Source organism: Armigeres subalbatus, chromosome 2 (assembly GCF_024139115.2).
Source record: "Armigeres subalbatus isolate Guangzhou_Male chromosome 2, GZ_Asu_2, whole genome shotgun sequence".
NCBI lineage: Eukaryota > Metazoa > Arthropoda > Insecta > Diptera > Culicidae > Armigeres > Armigeres subalbatus.
The window spans coordinates 222,073,831-222,097,528 of record NC_085140.1 but is presented as its reverse complement, the minus strand read 5'-3'; the positions used below and the strand labels follow the sequence as shown (position 1 = coordinate 222,097,528).

Sequence of the window (23,698 nt, the reverse complement as noted above, 5' to 3'; positions counted from 1 at the left end):
TGACTGATTATGCTCAAATTTGGCCTAAACATTCTTTGCATATCAAAGAATATTGTGGCCAAATTTCATAAAATTCGGTAAATAAAAACCCCCTGCCAATAAAAGAACAAAACCTGTCATTTCCCCTATATACTTGGCGTGTTCCTATGATAAATTAGAGAAATTAACTATAGAAATTAGGAAGAGATATGTGGAAATGAAAATTTAGAAGAAATTCCGAAATTCAAAAGAATGCCTCGTGGGAGTTAAAAAAATGTCTTTAAAATAGTTCTGCAGGTTTTCTGAGGAAAATTTTGAATTTTCTTCTTATTGAAATTTTTGCGTTAATTTTAAAGAATGCTACCCCGAAGAAAATTCCCTGCCGAAATCCCAGGGAGTTTCGTGTGAAACAAAAATATTATTTCTCGTGAAAATTTAAGAGAATTTCCATTATTGGTTAAGAAGGTTCCAATGTATTTTGCCATGAAAATTCAGAATTTTTAATTAAATTAAAAAAAACTTCCGTGGAAATTCTGAATAGAGAATTTTTTGTTGTTGAGAATCAAAATAACCCGAGGAGAAATACAGAAAAAATGTCAGTTCAGTTGATTTTTTCTAGCGAACAGTAAATAGTGAGGTCAGTATCATGCCAAAAACGCCGCCGCTACTTGTTAAATCTACGACGAACGCCGGCCTTCGCCGTTGAATGTTGGACTGGCACACTCTAGAAGCAGATTGGATTGAGTAATAGAAAAAAGTCATTTCCCATACGGTAATACGGTAATACGATAGTAATTGAATATCTAAATACAGGGGTTAGACAAAAAGGTTGAGATGGGTAAAATTTTATCGAAATTCCAATCAGCAAAACTTTGCGTAGAATAATCCAATTTTGATAAAATTCTTATCTTCTAGTATACTGTCCCTAAGCTAAATCTCAGATTCGTCCACCGGAGATGATCCGGATTTTCCGAGGGCATGTTCAAAATGCATTTTTGTACTGCATGTCAAACTAGAATTAATATGCCGGTTTTATAAAAATCGGATTATTCTACGCAAAGTTATGCTCAACAACACAATTTTGCCTTTCTCAACCTTTTTGTCTAACCCTTGTATTTTCTTAATATTCTCATTACTGAAATATCATATGATTTTCCGATATATCGATATTTTCATTCCAATATATCGGTGATATCGATACTTTGATTCGATTATTGAATCGAATCAAATATCGATATTTTGAAGTATCGGAACGTCCCTAGCTACAGCTCTCTATTAATTAAACGACAAGTATCTACAGTACAAGATCAGCTACATCTATTTGGCGCCTGCTTCCTACCAATCTCCCGTCTACAGTGAGGTTGTGTACACTAGCTGATATTCGCCTTGCTACTCTCCTCGCGCCGCCCAACATTGAGTCAGTCTTCCTGAGCTTCTTGCGTCCAACAATTCTTGATCTAATTCATGTCCTTCCAATCGACGTTCGTACAACAAACTTTCCAGCAAATGCGCAAGTACAAGTGGTCCAACCCCGATGCTCTGCCTATTTTTTGGTGTATTGCTTCAATCAAAATCTACAATCAATTTGTCCAATTCTCGGCTTCTGTCAAAATTGTATACTATATTATCGTTAAATTATCGAGTTAACTTACGTTAAATTCTCGAACTCCGATAATAATTGAGTTGATTCATCTTTATCGCAGCAAACAATTACGTTGAACACAATTAACTTTATCGGCGATAACGATAAATTAACGATTAACATCAAGATTAGGAAGCGATCTGTTCAAGATGAGGAAGAGCTTGGCAAAAGTATCAATTAGTAGCGTGCCATGGGCTGGAGGATACTCTAGTATTGTGTTTTCTTTGTGAGGGGGCTCCCATATATCCAATAGGTTATGGACCCAGTACGATTCTACTGCGCATCTTCCATCTTTCGTCACTAGGGTATTGAATGCAATCCCCGCAACTGTCTAAACTCAATGCATATTCAAAACAATGCAAACAGTCAAGCCGACTTCAACCGCCAGCGAACCCTTCTTCTTAAACTCGGCGATCATATATTCCAAAAGGGTACTCTACCTTCCGAGATAAACGTGAATATTATTTGCTTCTTGAAGTCGTTTTTTTTCGAAAGAATCGATTCAAATTAGAATTGAATTGAGTTCCAATTTGAAATCTGTATTATCTGGCCTTTCTTAAATATGAACTTTATCCCTGAACATTGAATAAAATCATTTTTAAATAAAAAAAATAAGTTTTCTAAGGAAACATCGAAAATCCTGATCCTGGATTTCCTGGATATAAGAACAAGTTCATCCCGAATCCCGGGACAACGAAAATGGCCGGGAAATGGAAACTCTATTTCTGACCAATGTATCATGTAAAAAGGTGCTGGTGAAGTGAATTCAAGCCTTCTTATATACCTCCACAAACGTCAAATCAGAGACTAACCCGCAGGCAAGCCGGCGGCCATTACCGCTCGTGAAAAACTGGATATGGGGGTTTTTGCGACTTCACAACAAACGCTCAAATATGTTCGACGAACCTTGACTCCGCCCCCGACAGCTCAAACCAAAATCAAACCACTTTGATTTTTTTTTCAACCGAGCCACCAACTATCAAATGGTTGTTCGAAAAACTTCTCACACGGTCAGACAAAAGATATTTTTGTTACAAGTTTAAGATTGTCGCTGTCGTCGCTGTCCGGAACATTTTGCTGGCGAGGATGGGGTGCTAAATGTCGATAAAGAAAAAATACATACGATTTGACAGTTCGGTACCCACATGTTTCGGACAAAAGAACAAAGGGCACCGAAGCGACAATCTTTATCTTGTAACTAAAATATCTTCAGACAAAGCAGCAGCCAAAGCATTTTCTTGGGGGCGGAGTCAAAGTTGGTCAAACTACTTGACTGGTGTGTACGCTGAAAAACGAAAAATTGAATGCCGCAGTCAACTGTTTGTCGTAATGACAAATATTTTTCAAGTTTAACTGAATATCTATCAAACTGATTAGAAATCGACATGGATATCAAGCTGACTTGACAAATATTTGTCATTATGACAAACAGTGTACTGAATACTTTACACAGTAACGTTGTTGAAATTATAATTATGATCAAAAAAGTGTACTGATACCTTTATTGAATAACTTATTCAGTTTCATAATTATTCAATTCCATTTCAGGTTCCTCCTAATTCGTTATAAAAGAATTTATTGCTTTGCTAATGCGAGAAGTAGTATTAGTGAATTATCCAATAATACAAATCCAAAGGAAGAAGCTGAATACGTACGAAATCAGCCGGTTTATAGTTCATCTCCAGTTAAAATTATTGATAAAGAAGACAGTTCTGAAATGTATGAAATATCACCATACGCCACCTTCAATGACAACAACGAACGGATATTGAAAACAAGGTCCCGTGATCGAACGCCATCGTCTTTGGATTATTCACTGCACTTTAGAACATTCGGACACCCTGAAAATGAACTTAACGCAACAGCTTATCCACTACTAGAGTCTACTAATTTTGGCAATGTCAAAGAAAAAACAAGTTGGCATAAAAAGACTTATAGCACAGGTTAGTAATCAAAGTAAAAAAAATATTCTCTTCTAGCAGTTATGGAGTTTGGCCGTGCATACGATGCGTTACACCGAAAAAATAAACGATCCAGTACTATTGTCTATTGAGGCTCTGTCTCATTTGGAGAATTAAACTTAAAAGTGACAGTTCGAAAATTAGCAAATAACCCAGTCATAAGAATGGTTGGTGCTACCCAGCAATTCCAATAGGACATCGATGGAAAATGATTCGATATCTGTCAAAAGTAATCTTGCTCTGCGAGCAGGGTTATTTGATAATTATTGAAATGTCACTTTTAAGTTTAATTTCAGTTTAATTATCCAATTGAGACAGATCCTGAATGTTCAATCGTGCGAGAATGCAAATTTGAGTAAATGGGGTTGAAGTAATTTCCCATCACCTCCACGTTAAAAAAAAGTACCTACTGTAATTTCTTTTTGCTCAACTGAGGGGTTTAATCACAGAAAACAGACATGGAGGTTAATACAAACTTTTATTGAAAAGTGTGTAAATGATGTGTTCTCGTTACACGTTACACTCGTAGCTGCTGCTGGATCAAAGCAAAGCAGCGTGTGTGCTGCCTTTCATTTGTGTAATTTTTTGTTCTCCGTTCTCGCGCCAAGTGGTCGCGTTATATGCGTAGCGTTTGGCGCGCTGTTTAGTCCTATAAGGGTGCGGCCAGAGTAGACGCGAAGTGCGAAGCGAAGCGAAGCTTCCATACGATTTGACAGCTCCTTATTATGGACTGTTATTCCTTTGCGTGCAATTTTCGCGCGGCGTCGCGTAGACGCGTCTACTCTGGCAGGCACCTAAGAATTTAAATTTGAATGTTGTGCACACGTCCCTAATAAATGTTTATATAACATCCGTACTTAGAGTCGCCTATAAAAGGCGACTCTCAATGTCATGTAATGTACAGTGTTCGCAATAGTAACCTCCGAGTAGGCACGCTGCCTCTCGGAGGCAATAAATCAACCGTCCAGTTCAAACCAGTATTTCTTCATTCGTCGCCCGGAGAATCACCATTAAAATCACACAACGTAGGGTCGTCCCACCCTGGACGAAACAGATGTTTTTTTGAATAAATGTGCAATCTCTTAGCTGACAGATTCAGAAGCGTTTTCTCGGACGCATCTGACAATCAGGTCAAAGCTCAAAGCAGCCATGCAGAATATTCCCAACACTGCTAAAAAAAAGTTTACACACAAAAGACTTTGAAGTATGCTCTTTTGACTATAAAGTATTCAATTATGACTTTAAAGTACTTTCGTGGGAGAATGGGACTACACACAAAAAGGAATAAATATGTTGCATAAAAGAGCATACTTTCAGTTTTGCGTGTATGATGTATTCAACTTTGAGAGCTTTAAAGTTGAATACATATAACTCCGGAACAAGTTAGACTTAAATTTTCCTGCACTTCAGGACCAGATAAAATCCCTTCAAATATACCTATTGAAAAAAAGTGCCTTGAGATGATTAACATCATTCAACCTATCCTTGAAGCCAGACGTTTTCTTGAAGAATGTAAATTTCAATAAAAAAAAAACCAGATCAATCCACCTAGCGTTGGTGGTGCCTTTCTCGCGCATTAAAAAAATAAGAAAAACACATAAGAGAGGTCAAAAGAGCACTTTAGGAGGATAGATTTTACTTTTTCCATCAATTCATATGCATTTGCGGTTATTTGAATGCATTGCTGCAATCTTTGAAAAAAATTTTTTTTTCGTTTTTGAATTTTTTTTTTCCCAAGGGGGGACCCTTGGCAAAAAAACAATGTTTTTTCAATAACTTTGGAACGCAATGACCGATCGGGCCAATTTTCAATAGGAAACAACTAGACCGCAATCCGCGTCGACTGCAACTTGTTGCGAGCAAATCGAATAATGCTAAGTACCAAAAAGTGTGTCTCACATTTTTGTACACACACACACATACAGACATCACCTCAATTCGTCGAGCTGAGTCGATTGGTATATAACACTATGGGTCTCCGAGCCTTCTATCAAAAGTTCGGTTTTGGAGTGATCCTATAGCCTTTACGTATACTTTGTATACGAGAAAGGCAAAAAGAAAAGATATTTTATTTACTAGATAAAGATTGTCGCTTCGGTTCCCTTTGTTCTGCTGTCCGGAACATGTTGGGTACCAAGCTGTCAAATCGTATGGATTTTCTTTTTTTGACATTTAGCTCCCCTATCCTCACCAGCTAAAAATGTTCCGGACAGCGACGACAACGACAATCTTTATCTAGTAACTAAAATATCTTTTGCAAAAAGGCAACAAACTAAATGCAAAAAACAGGTATCTGGCACTCCCAATTCTCCTCACTACGTTTGACAATAGTATACACTCAGAAATATAAAAAATCATAGATAGTATAAAATCTAATATATTTTATTATTAATGAAATTTATTCATAGCTTAGTTTAGAATAAATACTACCATAGCATAGAAATTATACCAACGCTGATTTTCGCGAAGGTATTTTGCTTAGCATATCCCGGTATTGACAGTCTGCTTTCTTTTCATTAAAACGGCTAACTGCTCACGGAAGTTAAAGATATTTTCCGCATTTAAAAAAGGATTATATTTAGAAACATCGATGCGCGGCGATAGTGAAATAATGAAAAGGTAAGTTCTGGATCAAATATGGTAAAAATAACATGCTTATTTCGCTCAACATTGCTTCAAATTGTTCTTCATAGGTATCGCCGGAAGATAAAAAGGCCGCCTCCGAAAACCAGAAACGTAAGTGACATGGCACGATTTTCCATAGAAATAAACACAATTTGCTATGATGACGCGCCGCAGCAAGTATTGACGAATTCAAAGATATTTGCACAAACCAGAAAGCTGTTGACGTGCATAATTTATGAAAGTGACATCATCATTATATCTATAATTAAACTATATGTATCAAGATATGTGCTAAATAAAGTTTTTTTTACTAAAAATATTGTTTTTCCACATTTTAATTTAGCAAAACAAATCAATTTTTCGGTGCAGAATCCATCTAATTTTCCAGCTGAAGTTATACTATCTCCCCATATATCAAAGTTATACTATCGCCAGTATAGTGTGCTCTTAATCGGCGAATAGCCCATTAGCGTAACTTTAAATCTATTTAGTATACATTTTTCTCAGAGTGTAGTACGTAGAGTTTCCCATTGTTCGATTGTGCTGCTGTAAGCACGCTTAAAGTAGGCGATTCATTGAAGCAAACATTTCAAATGAATGAATTATTGGCAGTGGCTGATTTTCTACCCGCCGCTGTCACATCCAGGCGCTATAGTATATGCGCAAAATAGCCAGCATAAGTTAACCACCAGAAATTTGTATGGCGAAAGACATCTAACGCGGTTTTTCTCAAAATTAGGAACATTTCATGAAAAACTATTTGGTACCGGTTATGAAGGATGGTGTCCGCTACTACGCCTACCAAATATTTTTTCGATTAAGGTGCTTATTTTTGAGAAATCGAACCTTAGACGCCTTTCGCCATACTGATTTCAGAAAGTTAACTCCTAGTGTGCCGCTGTAAGCACGCTCAAAGCAGGCGATTCATTATTGGCAGTGGCTGATTTTCTACTCGCCGCTATAACATCCAGGCGCTATAGTATATGCGCAAAATAGCCAGCAAGAGTTAACCGCCAGAAATTTGTATGGCGAAAGACATCTAACGCGGGTTTTCTCAACAGTAGGAGCTTTTCACGAAAAACTATTTGGTACCAGTTATGTAGGAAGGTGTCCGCTACTACGCCTACCAAATATTTTTACGTTTATAGTGCTAATTTTCGAAATATTAAACATTATATGCCTGTCCCCATACTGATTTATCAAAGTTAACTCTTAGTGTGCCGCTGTAAGCACGCTCAAAGCAGGCGATTCATTTAGGCAAAATACATATTGAAGAAAATGAGTCTCCAATCGAAACGTCAAAAAACTGTACCTCATACAAAATGCGTCTAAAATGAATCGCCTACTTTGAGCGTGCTTACAATGGCACATAAGGAGTTAACTTTCTGAACTCAGTATGGCGAAAGGCACCTAAGGTTCGATTTATCAAACTTAAGCACCTTTTAAAGGTGTCGATAATATCGAAAAAATATTTGGTAGTCGTAGTAGCGGACACCTTCCTACATAACTGGTACCAAATAGTTTTTCATAAAAAGTTTCTAATTTTGGGAAAATCCGCGTTAGATGCCTGTCGTCATACAAATTTCTGGCGGTTAACTCATGCTGGTTATTTATTTGCACATACATATACCATAGCGCCTAGATGCTGGCAGCGTCGGGTTGAAAACCATACACCAACTGCAGTTCTGGTGTATGACAGAGTCTATTATATATAGAGTTGCGCAAAGAGTGAAGCCAAATCTACCTATTGAACTGTCAAACCGTCTACCTATCGAGCAAAGTAAACAAATGCTTGTTTGTGAGGCGGAAGTATTGTTATCGCCTAATGATTATTATGGCGAATTGAAACGCATGTATTAAAATGTATTAGATTTGATCTAGAAACAGCTTCAAAAAACATCAATATTTTCCCCAATAAAGTAGCAACAAGAAACTCACGTGTTTGCACTCTGTGGGTGACTAGGTTATCGAATAAAAAAGCTTTAGAAGAGAACGCTTCCGTGAAGTCACTTGAAGGGTTGAACAAAAGTGAAAGTTGGAAACAGAATAACAAGAGCATCATTCAGAATAAGTGTAAGAAGATCCTCTTTGCGTAACTCTATATAATAGACTCTGGTGTATGATTGTGTCATTTTATTTACGGATTAATCCACTTTGCAGTTACGGCGCCTTTCTTGGCAGAAACATAATGATTTCATTAAATTGAAAATTTGAAAAACATGAATGGAACACTGCTGGGGAAACCAGCGAGTTTGTTCTATTTTGCTCCAGATTCAAACTAGAATAGTGGTCGAAAATTTAGAATGAAACTGAATCACTACTGATTTCACTCTAAGCGATGTAATATAGCAGGCAAGAAAGACAATCGAACTACGCACAACACATCACTGTAGTGGCGGTGCTGAAGCCCTCAGTACACTGTTTTCATGATGACAAATATTTGTCAAGTCAGCCTGATTTCTAATCAGTCTGATGTCAGATGTCCGAATCTACTTGACAAATATTTGTCAATACGAATACGTCAATACGAACGAACCAGTCGTGTGTGCTGTGTCTCATCGCGGGTTTTGTTCGGTAGTGCGAGTCTATTGTGTGGTGCCTACCTACGGATCCAAGGCGATCACTGTCGGCGAGCGAAGTAGCTGCTTCTGGCGACGCCAGTGAAGCAGGCTATTGTTTCTGCTGCTACCTACAGCAGCAGCGCAGATAAGTGGAAGGCATTGTTTTATGGGCTGCGAAATGGTGAGTTGACATCCGGGAAGGGGCGCCTAACATAGCTCTGGTCCTCACAAGTTCCAATACTCACGCTTCCACGGGTCTTCCGATGACAATTGACCGCCAGCTAAGGGTTGCGTACTTAGCTGGTAGTGCAGCCTGGGCACTGTTGTCCTTCTGACATCAGCTAAAGTGTGAGGGTGCGTCCTGTGGGGTCTGCCTAGGATGTGGTGGGGTTCGACAGTGGGCTCTATTGAACTTCTATAAAATGCTGCATGTGTCCCCAAGCAGGCCCTATCAAAGCGACCGTGTGCTGCTCAAAGCGCACTAGCCTAGTCCTGGTGTTGGGTGGGACTTTTAACAAATTTGACCCAACTGACCGAGCGTCTGTTCACCAAGGAGGTGCGGCTCCAACAGCGTCTGTTCTGGCATCCAGCGGCTGAGTATGAAATGCTATTCCCCGGAAGCTATACCTAAGATGGCAGCCCCATCCCGGTGGATAGGGAACCTTGGGCCAACAACCTACTGTTCCCGAAACATCAATTTGTTCGAGAATCCGATAATGAAAGAATACGGACTGATTTTACGGGGACGACTCTTAGCGCGAAACAACGGACACGAATAGGAACATGGAACGTTTTAACCCTAGCCCAGCAGGGTAAATTGGCACAACTTGCCAATGAGGCACGCCGCATGAAGCTTGAGATCCTGGGTCTGAGTGAAGTCCGTTGGCCAAACTTTGGAGAACACAGAACGCCGTCGGGACAAGTTCTGCTATACTCTGGTTTACGAGGTGAACACGCTCCCCAGCATCGCGGAGTTGGCTTCCTACTAAGCGCTCAGGCACACTCTGTGCTTATGAAGTGGGAACCTATAAGTGAAAGGATAATCGTTGCTTGATTTAGAACACGGGTCCGAAACCTTACTATAATCCAATGTTATGCGCCAACCGATGCTGCCGATCTGCAAGACAAAGAGAACTTCTACAGTCAACTCAATGCCGTCGTAGATAGAATTCCGAAGGGTGATATCAAGATCTGTTCGGGCGACTTCAATGCGAAGATCGGATCCGACAACTCGAACCATAAGCGCATTATGGGACGCCATGGTCTCGGCGAAATGAGCGAAAAGAAGAATTTTGTGGTAATAACGACATGGTGATCGGGGGATCGCTCTTCCCTCATCGACCGGTTCACGTGGGTCTCCCGTGACGGCTTTACAGAAAATCAAATCGACCACATCTGCATCAGCCGAAAATGGAAACGGAGCCTTCTTGATGTACGGAATAAACGTAGTGCCGATATCGCGTCTGATCATCACCTCCTCATCGGCGAAATACGCCTGCGCAGTGCGCCGATTCGTCGGCAGGAGGAAAGAGTTGGACGACGATTCAACACACGCCGACTGGAAGATGCCACGGTGAAACGGTCCTTCGTTGAAGAACTGGAGACGCGTGCTGCAGATATTCCGGAAAGTGGCAGCGTGGAAGACCAATGGACCGCCATCAAGAATGCCTTCATCGCCACCAGCGAGAATAATCTGGGCGAACTGCGCACCCAGAGAAAACAATGGATCACCGATGAGACCTGGAGGAAGATAGAGGAGCGAAGAGAAGCCAAAGCCGCGATAGAGCGACCGAAAACCAGAGGAGCCAAAGTCTTAGCCCGTCAACGATACGCGGCTCTTGAGAAGGAAGTAAAACGCTCATGTCGACGGGACAAGCGAGTGTGGGCAGACTCTCTGACCGACGAAGGAGAGAGAGCCGCCGCAACCGGGGGAATTCGCCTCCTCTACGATATCTCACGACGCTTAACCGGGGCGAAGATGAATGCAACGATGCCTGTGAAAGACGCGAATGATCAGTTATTGACCGACCCAACTGACCAGCTGAAACGCTGGTTCGAGCACTTCGAACAACTTTTTCAAGTGCCAGCCAGGCCATCACCACCTCGGCATGATCTGCCTAGGATCCGACGTATAACACGCGTCAATACCGAAGCTCCATCACTGCTAGAGATTCAAACAGCAATCCAAAGCATGAAATCGAATAAAGCTCCAGGGGTCGACCGCATATCAGCCGAGATGCTCCAAGCTGACCCCATGACATCCGCACAGCTACTGCATCGTTTATTTCGTAATATCTGGGACACCGTAACTTTCCCGGTCGACTGGATGCAAGGTATCTTAGTGAAGGTGCCCAAAAAGGGTGACCTGACTGTATGCGATAACTGGCGAGGCATTATGTTGCTGTGTACCGTTCTCAAAGTTCTGTGCAAAATTATCCTAGCCCGGATTCAGGAGAAGATCGATGCGACTCTCCGTCGGCAGCAGGCCGGATTCCGTGCCGGAAGATCCTGTGTAGACCATATTGTCACGCTCCGCATAATTCTGGAGCAGGTCAACGAATTCCAAGAGTCCCTTTACTTGGTATTCATTGACTACGAAAAAGCTTTCGACCGTCTCAATCACGAGAATATGTGGGGCGCCCTCAGACGCAAGGGGGTTCCTGAGAAAATCATCGGCCTCATTGAAGCACAGTACTGAGGTGTTTCAGTTCTGTGTGTAGCATAATGAACGTTCAGAATACCTAGTCGATTAGATTTTGCCGTAGTGCAATAATTGGATGTCCTAAGTGACAAGGGGAATTTTTGAAAAAATTGAAATTTTTATGATTTTAGTGTCCTGGGGGATGCAAATCTTTTGTATTTCTTCACCTCGTTCAGCGCGCTTGAAATATTAAACCAAGTGGTTTTGATGTACTTATCAAGTACGAGGCCTTTTCGTGTAGAGTGCTGCACAATGGGGTCCTGTCCGACCCTATCCGGGTCGTAGCTGGTGTGAGGCAAGGATGTATTCTATCACTGTTACTGTTCCTCATCGTAATCGATGAGATTCTGGTAGATGCGATTGACCGTGAACCAAACCGCGGGCTGTTATGGCAGCCTATAACCATGGAGCACCTAAACGACTTCGAATTGGCTGATGACGTTGCACTCCTCGCGCAACGGCGCTCTGATATGCAGAGTAAGCTCAACGACCTTGCCGAGCGCTCCTCCTCGGCAGGTTTAGTCATCAACGTCAACAAAACCAAATCGTTGGATGTAAACACGATGACTCCTTCCAGTTTCACAGTAGCCGGGCAACCAGTGGATAATGTTGAAAGCTTCCAATATCTTGGTAGCCAAATGGCGTCAGACGGCGGTTCCAAGATCGACATAGGCGCACGGATCAAGAAAGCAAGGGCTGCCTTTGCGAGTTTAAGAAATATCTGGAAAAACAGGCAGATAAGTGAACGCACCAAAATACGAATTTTCAACTCTAACGTGAAATCTGTGCTGCTATACGCTAGCGAAACATGGTGTGTATCAGTGGAGAACACTCAACGGCTGCAGGTGTTCATTAACAGATGCCTGCGGTATATAATTCGGGCCTGGTGGCCTCACAATGAATTATTGGCAGTGGCTGATTTTCTACTCGCCGCTTCCACATCCAGGCGCTATCGTATATGCGCAAATTGCCAGCATGAGTTAACCGCCAGAAATTTGTATGGCGAAAGACATCTAACGCGGGTTTTCTCAAAATTAGGAACTTTTCATGAAAAACTATTTGGTACCGGTTATGTAGGAAGGTGTCCGCTACTACGCCTACCAAATATTTTTTCGATGAAGGTGCTTAATTTTAAGAAATCGAACCTTAGATGCCTTTTGCCATAGAGTAGAGTGGGGCAAGAGTACGCACTTAGTTTTCAATCGATCATGTGGCCCTTATGAAGCAAGCTTCTGCATATCAAATCAGTTTCAATGATTCATATACTCTTCCTTTATGTAACCCAGTGGAAAAAATATTGAAATTATTGAGATTCGTTTTAGTAGAACCCTTATTGCAAGACAAGTGAAAAACGCACTCTTACCCCACCGGTGGGGTAAAAGTGCGCATCGGGTGGGGTAAGAGTACGCATTTATCCAATCATGTGCTTTAAGTATATATTAACACAAATAAGAGTTAATAACATTTAATTGATGTTTAATGAACATATATTAGGAAATGTTTAAAGATTACGTAACTCTTAAAGGGAGAGGGGGTCCTAAAAATGCGCACTTTCATACGAAAAACCATTGCTTTTTATATATACAAAAAACTACAGAGGTAAAAATATATATCAGGTTTCGCGTGGCGTATACAAAGGCATTTTCCTTAAAGAAAGTCCACCAATCACGTAACGTAAAATTTGGCTATTTAATCACCCCCCCCCCCTCATCTTACACTATTTGTATGAATCCTCTAAAAATTATATGGATCGTCACACATCTCGCAACCCCTCCCAGCTAAACGTTGCATAATTTATAAATGTTTCTTTTGATTAAATGAAATTATCATTTAGATGAAATTGTGTTTTCGTACTATGTTTAGGTTTACAACAAGTCCTAATACAATTTCATTATTTCGCTTCAGTGCTTTGTTCGCTAAGTCCTTTCTAACACCGAATTACTTCAACTTATCTAAAAACTTGTGATAATTTCAAATTCTGTCCCTTTTCTCTTAGTTGTGGATCTTTACGCTTTGGAAGAAGTCTTATTTCGCCCGGAGATACGGGTTTGACATCATAACTTGAAGATTCATATGCGTACTCTTGCCCCACCGGTTCCTGCGTACTTTTACCCCACAGTCCCAAAAATTATTCAAGTAATGATTTTGACTTCTTGGAAAACCAACCGGATTGGTGTTCTGTACCATAAAGTACTCTATACAATAGGTTATCGAAATGGTATAATGTTCACATGATTGAACGTATATATGGGAATGAAATACTAGTTGCGGAAATCCAATTATTTTTAGCAAAATGACCAAAAAGTTATCTAACTCCATATCTCCCTTGTTGTTTATTCAAATCGTTTACAATTACACATGATAATAGTTGGCCAAAATACCTGTCAAACTGATGCAGTGCTGCTAGTTTATCTTTTTTTATTACTTCAAAAAATCGAAAACGTACTCTTACCCCACGCGCACTCTTGCCCCACTCTACTCTACTGATTTCAGAAAGTTACCTCCTAGTGTGCCGCTGTAAGCACGCTCAAAGCAGGCGATTCATTGGATCTCAAACAACGAGCTCCATCGTCGTTATCACCAGAGGCCGATAGCAACAGAAATTCGGGATCGGAAGTGGGGCTGGGTCGGCCACATTCTACGTAGGGGCGGAAACAAAATCTGTAAACAAGCATTAGACTGGAACACAGCGGGACATCGCAGCAGAGGCAGACCCAGAGGCTCATTGCGGCGAAGCCTCAATAAAGAAATAAAAGAAGTCGACCGAAACCTAACCTGGCAACAGGTTAAAGCGATAGCCGGGCAACGCTCAGGATGGAGATCTTTCAAGTCGGCCCTTTGCACCACCGGAGGTGTACAGGATCCATAAGTAAGTAAGTAAGTAATTGTTTTATTATTCTCCCATCTCTCTGTTACAGAGTGAGATTAATGAATCGCCTGCTTTGAGCGTGCTTACAGCGGCACACTAGGAGTTAACTTTCTGAAATCAGTATGGCGAAAGGCATCTAAGGTTCGATTTCTCAAAATTAAGCAACTTCATCGAAAAAATATTTGGTAGGCGTAGTAGCAGACACCTTCCTACATAACCGGTACCAAATAGTTTTTCATGAAAAGTTTCTATTTTCGAGAAAACCCGCGTTAGATGTCTTTCACCATACAAATTTCTGGCGGTTAACTCTTGCTGGCTAATTTGCGCATATACTATAGCGCCTGGATGTGGCAGCGGCGAGTAGAAAATCAGCCACTGCCAATAATTCATTATAATAAATTAAATTAGTTTTTTTTTATATTTTTTTCTAGTTTGCTATTAGTTCTAAGTTAGCATAAGAATTAATTGTCCTTCCACCTTGCGAGGTGAGAATGGAGGCAGAGACTATGGGTGGCGATAGTCCTCCAAAAGATGTCCGCACACGATTGTACCATGCGGCTTCGCCTGGGCCTTGGGTTGTTTACTTTCGGCAGAAAGTGAAAAGTCTAGACTTTCTCGGCATTAAGCGAGATTTGACGCGTCATTTTACGAAGCTTGATTTTAATCAGATCAACAGCAACAAGCTACGAATCACTGCACCTACATATCAGGTGGCGAACGAAATTGTTAAAGACAAGGCCTACAATGTAGAACATTTAGTTTATGTCCCCTCGCGGGAGGTCGAAATCGAAGGTGTGTTCAACGCAGCGAGCCTGACTTGCAAGGATGTACTTGCGAGAAAAGGCCGCTTAAAGAACGCAATGGAGTCTACCGTGGATATTCTGGATTGCAAGGAATTGCATTCAGCAACCATGGTAGATGGCAAAAAAGTATATTCTAAGTCAGGCTCGCTTCGGGTTACGTTTGCCGGTTCGATGCTCCCAAAATATGTCGATTTAGAGAATATGTTGTTTCCGGTGCGTCTTTTTGTACCAAGGGTATTTAATTGTACCAATTGCAAACAACTTGGTCACACTGCCGAGTTTTAGGACAACAAACCACGTTGTGGTAAATGTTTCGAAAGACATCTGGAGGAATCCTGCCAGCAACAAGCCACAAAATGTGCTTATTGCGGTATGGCTCCTGCCCATGGTTTGCAAGATTGCCCGGTGTACAGAAAGCGCACCCAAAAAGTGAAGCGCTCGTTGGTACAGCGCTCCAAGCAGACTTATGCGGAAATGGTTAAAGCGCAAGACACATTCGCCGATACCACTGCAAAGGCTGCTATTTCGGCTACCGTTCAAGTAAGTGATTATTATGATTCCATATGCATTGACGAATTGGACTCTGACGCAGCTGATATGGATGATTCTACGGAGGTACACGTGCCCGAAAAGAGGCACGAAACCGTCTTCCCCGGGATTGCGCCGTAGGAAATCAAAAGTCATCCATAAAAGCTTGCCCAAATCTGAAGGCAATGGGGGATTATTTAAAATCCCGAAGCAACCTGTCTTCACTGCTCCTTTGGATCCATCTTGCAGCAAGACATTGCCGCCATTGCCCAAAACCGATGTTTCCAAGAAATATCCGGCTAGGAGAATCAATGAAAGAAAAACTACAATTCGTTCTTCCCAAAAAAGTACTCCGGCCAAGCGAGGATTGATCTCCTTTAAGGACCTTGTGGACCGTTTTTTTGAATTTATTCAATATTCCGAATTCATTGAGGCCAATCATTGACCTCTTTATATCAACAGTGGAAAGTTATCTGAAGCAATGAATCGCCTGCTTTGAGCGTGCTTACAGCGGCACACTTTCTGAAATCAGTATGGCGAAAGGCATCTAAGGTTCGATTTCTCAAAATTAAGCAGCTTCATCGATAAAATATTTGGTAGGCGTAGTAGCGGACACCATTCTTCATAACCGGTACCAAATAGTTTTTCATGGAAAGTTCCTCATTTTGAGAAAACCCGCGTTAGATGTATTTCGCCATACAAATTTCTGGGGGTTAACTCTTCTTGGCTATTTACGCATATACGATAGCGCCTGGATGTGGAAGCGGCGGGTAGAAAATCAGCCACTGCCAAAAATTCATTGACTGTTTCATGGCCCCTTCTTGCAGGAATTTTATCTTTCGATGGATAATACGGCTATTACACAAGATACAATCACTGTGCTGCAGTGGAACTGTCATAGTCTTGAAAGTAAATTAGACGTGTTCAAGTTTTTGATTCGCAATAAGGGACCGACTGTTTACTTCGATGTACAGTATACCCCGCTGATCCGACAAATGTATGGCCGGACTATCGGGGTTTCTCTCGTTAATCCGACTGTCAAATCCATACAAACGAACCAAAACAAAATCACAGCACAAATTTGAAAACTGACAGCATAATGTGTTTAAATGGGTGTTGATACTTTTTAATCCGGAAAATTCCGAATTAGTGAGATCCGGACTAACGAGTCGTCGGACTAACGAGGTCCGGATAAGCGGGGGGATACTGTAATATACTTCCAGGGTGCAGCAGTCGTAAAAAGTGTAGACAACAACCTTCCGTGCACCATGTTTACGGTACTCGTCACTGAGTGGCGATGCCGGCGCTTCTATCTGTTTTGTTAAAACCGCTACCACAGTGAAACAGACGTCTCACTCAACATATGTTCCATCGTACACCTTTTTAACGGTTTATTTAACTTTTTGTAGGTGGTCAATCGGCCACCGATGGCGCTTTCATCGATTTTGCTTGTGTTTGACGTTCGCACACTACCGCCATCTGGTAGCCACTTGGCCATTCACCGGGATTTTAGCATTGGGCGACAAAGTTTTCGTGACGATGATTTTGATTGCATTTTGTTCTAAGTGAGACGTCTGTTTCTCTGTGCCGCTACTCTATGTTTTGAGATTTTCACAATTTTCACCATGAGCTCATGGAAGAATGGTAGTTGGAAATCGATGAAATGTATGGAAAAATCAGCTATTTCTCAAATTTATGGAAAATGTAAGTGTTTTAGAAGAAACTAGTGATAAGGAATGAAGTATGAGGTGAAAAGATTATCTCCTACACTTAGTTTGCACTGTTTAGTAGTTTTATAGTGATGAAATTTCGATTTTACTACCACTGAAAAAACGCCATCTCTTGCATTAATCGTTTTGACTGGTACCTTATTCCGATTGCGACATATTTGCACTCTGTGAAACATGGCTTTCTTCCGAAGACGAAATCAACTTCCACGATTTTAATATTATTCGCCAAAATCGGAATGATCAGTATGGTGGCGTTCTTTTAGAGATCAAAAAATGCTACTCCTTCTACAGAATTCCCATTCCGACTGTTCCCGGCTTAGAAATCGTCGCATGTCAAGTAAATGTGAAGAATAAAGATCTTTGCATAGCTTCAGTGTACATTCCTCCAAATGCCTCTCTTAATCATCGACATCTTTGGAGCGCAGTCTCCCTTTTATCATCCCCAGTGTTGATATTGGAAGATATGAGCGCACATGGTATTGGATGGGGCGAAACGTATGACGATTATAGAGCGCCTATTTTCTATTTCTTCTTTTTCAAAAGCATGGGAAACCAGCGTCTAATCACAATGAATCGACTGCTTTGAGCGTGCTTAAAGCGGCACACTAGGAGTTAACTTTCTGAAATCAGTATGACGAAAGGCATCTAAGGTTCGATTTCTCAAAATTAAGCACTTTTATCGAAAAAATATTTGGTAGGCATAGTAGCGGACACCATCCCTCATAACCGGTACCAAGTAGTTTTTCATGAAAAGTTCCTAATTTTGAGAAAACCAGCGTTAGATGTCTTTCGCCATACAAATTTCTGGCGGTTAACTCTTGCTGGCTATTTTGCGCATATACTATAGCGCCTGGATGTGGCTGCGGCGGGTAGAAAATCAGCCACTGCCAATAATTCATTCATACCGACCGATCGCCATGCTATCGTGCATAAGAAAATTATTGGAGAAAATGATCCTCTCAAGAATCGACCATTGGGTCGAGCAAAATGCATTACTGTCAAATACTCAGTTTGGATTTCGTAAAGGTAAAGAAACAAACGATTGTCTAGCGTTGCTTTCTCCAGATATACAACTGGCCTTTGCGCACAAGGAGCAATTGGCTTCAGTATTCTTGGATATTAAGGGCGCTTTTGATTCAGTTTCCATTGAAGTACTGTCAGCCAATCTGCACAGTAATGGACTACAGTCGCGATTCGCTGGTTGGGCCACGACCTCGGCCCAACTAACGAATTCGGTTTTTTAGTTGGGCCAACTGACAGTCATTTGAACAAGTGTATTTCGACTTGAGCATCACAAATGATGTCCAATGACGCCCAAACCCGTTTTCCGTGTTTACATTGAATTTTGACGTACGGTTGCTTTTTAGTTGGGCCATGGCCCAACCAGCGCAGGCCCAACTAAAAAGTGACCCAAGTATTAAGATCCCAACCAGCGAATCCCGACTGTACCTGTATTTTTAAATAATTTCTTGTACAATTTGTTGTCAGAAAAACAAATGAACTTCACACTCGGCACTCTGACAACTTCCAGAAATAGTTACATGGGCCTTCCCCGAGGATCATGTTTAAGTCCCTTGCTTCATAATTTCGATGTTAAAGATATTGACATTTGTTTGGAAGGACAATGCACGCTCAGACAACTTGCAGATGATGCCGTGGTCTCTCTAAGAGGTCCATATGCAGCTGTCTTGCAAGGACCATTGCAAAGTACCTTAGATAATCTAACTGTTTGGGCCAGACATTTAGGGATCGAGTTTTCATCGCAAAAACTCAGTTGGTTGTGTTTAGTAAGAAGCGGTATCCTGCCCAACTGAAACTCAAGCTGTTGAATAATGACATCAACCAATCTTTATCTTCTAAATACCTTGGGGTCGTGTTTGATTCCAAATGTACCTAGAAACTCCACATTGAGTATTTGATACAAAAATGCCGGAAAAGGATCCATTTTCTACGTTCTATCTCCGGAACATGGTGGGGTGCTCACCCGGAAGACCTCATCAAACTCTATAAAACGACTATTCTCTCTGTTTTAGAGTATGGCTCCTTCTGCTTCCTCTGATTGCAGCTGATTGCCACCTGATCAAATTGGAACGAATTCAGTATCGTTGTTTGCGTATTGCCCTTGGTTGCATGCATTCAACGCATAACATGAGCCTGGAGGTGCTTGCTGGAGTCACTCCTTTAAAGCACCGTTACTGGGAGCTCTCACTTAGAATACTCATCAAATGTGGAACAAGTAACACACTTGTTCTAGATAACTTCGATAATATGCTTGAACTATCGTTCAAGATTCCTGAGAGTTTATCTCAACTACATATCATCACATATCATACATATCATATCTATTCCCTCTATTTTTTCTGAAAAATATGAACATGTCAATGAATCGCCTGCTTTGAGCGTGCTTACAGCGGCACACTAGGAGTTAACTTTCTGAAATCAGTATGGCGAAAGGCATCTAAGGTTCGATTTCTCAAAATTAAGCACCTTCATCGAAAAAATATTTGGTAGGCGTAGTAGCGGACACCTTCCTACATAACCGGTACCAAATATTTTTTCATGAAAAGTTCCTGCTTTTGAGAAATCCCACCTTAGATGCCTTTCGCCATACACATTTCTGGCGGTTAACTCATGCTGGCTATTTTACGCATATACTATAGCGCCTGGATGTGGCAGCGGCGGGTAGAAAATCAGCCACTGCCAATAATTCATTGCAACAACAGATATTTCACTGATGGTTCTCGCATCAACGAATCCACTGGCTTCGGTGTTTTCAATGTAACTTCAACCACCTTCCAAAAACTTCAGGAACCGTGTTCGGTTTATGTTGCTGAGCTGGCAGCAATTAACTTCGCTTTGGGGATAATTTCGAATCAGCCCGTAGACCATTATTTCATCTTCTCGGATAGCCTTAGTTCTATCGAGGCACTCCGGTCGATGAAACCTGTTAAGCACGCATCTTACAAACATAAGAGAGCAGATGCGTGTTTTGGTCGAAAGATCATTCAAGATTACCTTTGCTTGGGTCCCTTCTCACTGCTCAATCTACGGCAATGAGAAGGCAGACTCGCTGGCAAAGGTGGGCGCACTGGAAGGTGAGGTTTATGATAGACAATTCTCGAGCAACGAGTTTTTCCCATTAGTCCGTCAGAGTACTCTTCAAAGTTGGCAAAGAAATTGGACACACAACGAACTTGGACGGTGGCTATTTTCTATAGTTCTAAAAGTTTCTGTGCGAGCGTGGTTCAGAGGTGAGGACTTAAGTCGAGGCTTCATTCGCGTGATGTCGAGACTTATGTCTAATCACTATTCACTAAACGCACATCTGTACAGAATAAACCTTGTCGATAGCAACTTATGTAGGTGCGGAGCCGGTTATGATGACATCGATCACGTAGTTTGGTCCTGCTCGGAAAATGACGCCTCCAGAAAACAATTATTGGATACCCTAGTGGCCCGAGGTAAACAACCCTTCAGGGAAGTTCGAGGTGTTTTGGGAGATCGTGATGTGGTCTATATCCAGGCCATTTATAGTTTTCTTTGTGCTTCTGATATCAAAATCTAATAGTTTGTTTTTTTCTTTCTTCAAAGTTTTTTGTGTTTAGTCTCTGCTTTCTGTCCATAGAGCACCATAGCTCTTGCCATCCGGAAGATGCTCCCAGTCGAACCATTCCTCGAGCACGATGATACGCCACATCGCCCCTGACGCCAAATTCCCGGATGAGAGGATTGAATTCACTGATCCCAAATCCTTAGTCCCGTCTATCCTTAAACATTGTAAACTAACCTCTCTTACTAACTGAAAACTAAAATGATATTCATGGTATATATCACAAAGAACCATGGCTCCGTAAAGTGTTATACACGCCTAAGCCTACCAAATAAACGAACTTGGAAAAAAAACTCCACACCACCCATCATACCACACATCACCCAAACCAAACAGCATGTTGAAGCATCAATGGAACCCCTCTTTCCCCTTCCAATCTATGACACAAAACAAACGCAATCATCCAGTGTATTTTAGGGTCTTGCCTACATTTCTCACCAACACGATCGCACGGTTCGTGGTTGCAAACAATCGCATTTGATTTTGCCGTGACAGCTGCTCGTGGTTGCAAATAACTGAGAAAAAACTGAGTAAAATGTGCGTATGCGTACACGCTCGCAGAGAGCCTATGAACGAGCGTACGAACCAGCAGTTATCGCGTCGTTATCGAGTGCGATTTCTGTTTCTAACGATGAAACTTACAACTGTGTTGGTGCGAATGCTCCGATAAAGTATAATGGCAATAATCATCATCAAGTCGGCTCTAAACTTAAAAGCGCGTGCGTTGTTCGTCGTAGTTTTCGTGTTCAACACGTTCCACATTGCAAGCTTTGAAAAGCTTTGCTGGTTGCGTTAGCGTTATCGATATTGCCGTAGCGAGGATTCTTACCCATCGAGCGAACGTAATTTATATTATAGCATGGTAGCTGCTCAATGCTCGTAGTCCCAGGGGGGAAGTAAGCCTGTCATCCACGAACAAAACAAGCCTACCTAAGATGTATTATCCGGGCCTCGCCGCTTGGGAAAGGCGGGCCACCCTGGGCCACCCCGCTTGGCAAGTGTAACATTTTTCGAACTGGAATCTTGTAGGATATTGGTTAACCTACACTACTGCTGACTAACGAAAAAAATGTGGGATTGTTTATTTACATTTGCTTCATACTACATGCAGAGGAGGCGCGATGCACCGCATATTACCCCCCTGCGTAGTCCCGATTATATGGGGAAAAATGAATTATTGGCAGTGGCTGATTTTCTATCCGCCGCAGCCACATCCAGGCGCTATAGTATATGCACAAAATAGCCAGCAAGAGTTAACCGCAAGAAATTTGTATGGCGAAATACATCTAACGCTGGTTTTCTCAAAATTAGGAACTTTTCATGAAAAACTATTTGGTACCGGTTATGAGGGATGGTGTCTGCTACTACGCCTACCAAATATTTTTTCGATTAAAGTGCTTAATTTTGAGAAATCGAACCTTAGATGCCTTTCGCCATACTGATTTCAGAAAGTTAACTCCTAGTGTGCCGCTGTAAGCACGCTCAAAGCAGTCGATTCATTGAAAACTGCCTAAACCATTTTCCTTGTCAGCTGCGAACGCATTGATGAATCTTGATCAAATTAAATAGCATGTAATAAGAAGAGTGGCTCTGCGAAATGCAACTTGTTGAAATATAATCAGTTAAGTCTAAGTACATGAAAATCGTGTGAGTTTTTGAGGTTGAAACAGTGACCATACAGACACACAAACATACACACACACAGACATCACCTCGATTCATCAAACTGAGTCGAATGGTAAAAAGTTCGTTTTCAGAGTGAAATGATAGCCTTTCGGTACAACTTTGTTGTACGAGAAAGGCAAAAAAGTAAGAGCCTCCATGTCGGTTGGTGAGAGTTTATGACCGCATACAAAAACATCCAGTCTTTTGGTTGAAATATTGTAGTTCTAGTTGAAACCCGAAGTGAGCGCTTTAGTGGCAACCAAATATTCTCCTATTTCCGGATGTCGTAACTGCCAGCTATGCCATTATGCGCACTACCCGCCATTAAGTTGCCGCATCCGGAAATGGGAGATGTCCCCAGACCAGAGCTCAACCCGTTTTTTACTGAAAGGAATGTTCACAAATTATGTAACGCTTAGTGGGGACAGTGGGGGTGTTCAGTGAAGTGTGACGTACACAAATTTCATATGCTTTATACAAAAAGTGTGACATAGGGGGAGGATGGTATTGAAAATACCTATTTTTTACGTTACATAATTAATGGATCTTCCCAAATTACAACACATCCGTCGGTAAAAATAGAGAACACGAATAAGGGGTACTTCCTAAATAGATCTTTCTCTAGTGATGTTTGAAAACTTTATAAACTTCTTGATTACTGGTTTATTGTTTTGCCACATGCGTAAGGAAAACATCGTAAATATTTTGATTGATGAAAATTGTTGCCATTAATACTATGATTTTTATATAATTTTCTTCAACAGGAGACTCTTCAATAAATATGCCAAGCAGTTCTGGGTATAAACATTCTAGATACGATGACAAATACAACTTTAGAAGCGGAAGCAAAACCCCAGCACCGAGTAATATTTCGGAGTCAGATAGCAATAGCCCTGTCAATGAATTTTCTAGAGCGCCTACATTCAGAATGCCAGAAAAATCACCACGTTTCCAAAACAATTTATGAGAATAAATAGAGATTTCAAACAAAAAATTAAATTACAACTTTTTGGAAAGAAACGAC

At 41.2% G+C, this 23,698-nt stretch overlaps 1 protein-coding gene across 1 annotated transcript in view; it reads left to right on the top strand.

The window, feature by feature from the left end:
• The window catches only part of LOC134211720 (cell adhesion molecule Dscam2-like), a 164,322-nt gene extending 140,624 nt beyond the window's left edge, over window positions 1–23,698 (top strand). The window contains 2 exon segments of the mRNA XM_062688883.1: window positions 3,170–3,564; window positions 23,439–23,698. Of these exon segments, the coding sequence (XP_062544867.1) occupies window positions 3,170–3,564; window positions 23,439–23,641 (598 nt within the window). The 3' untranslated portion in view covers window positions 23,642–23,698.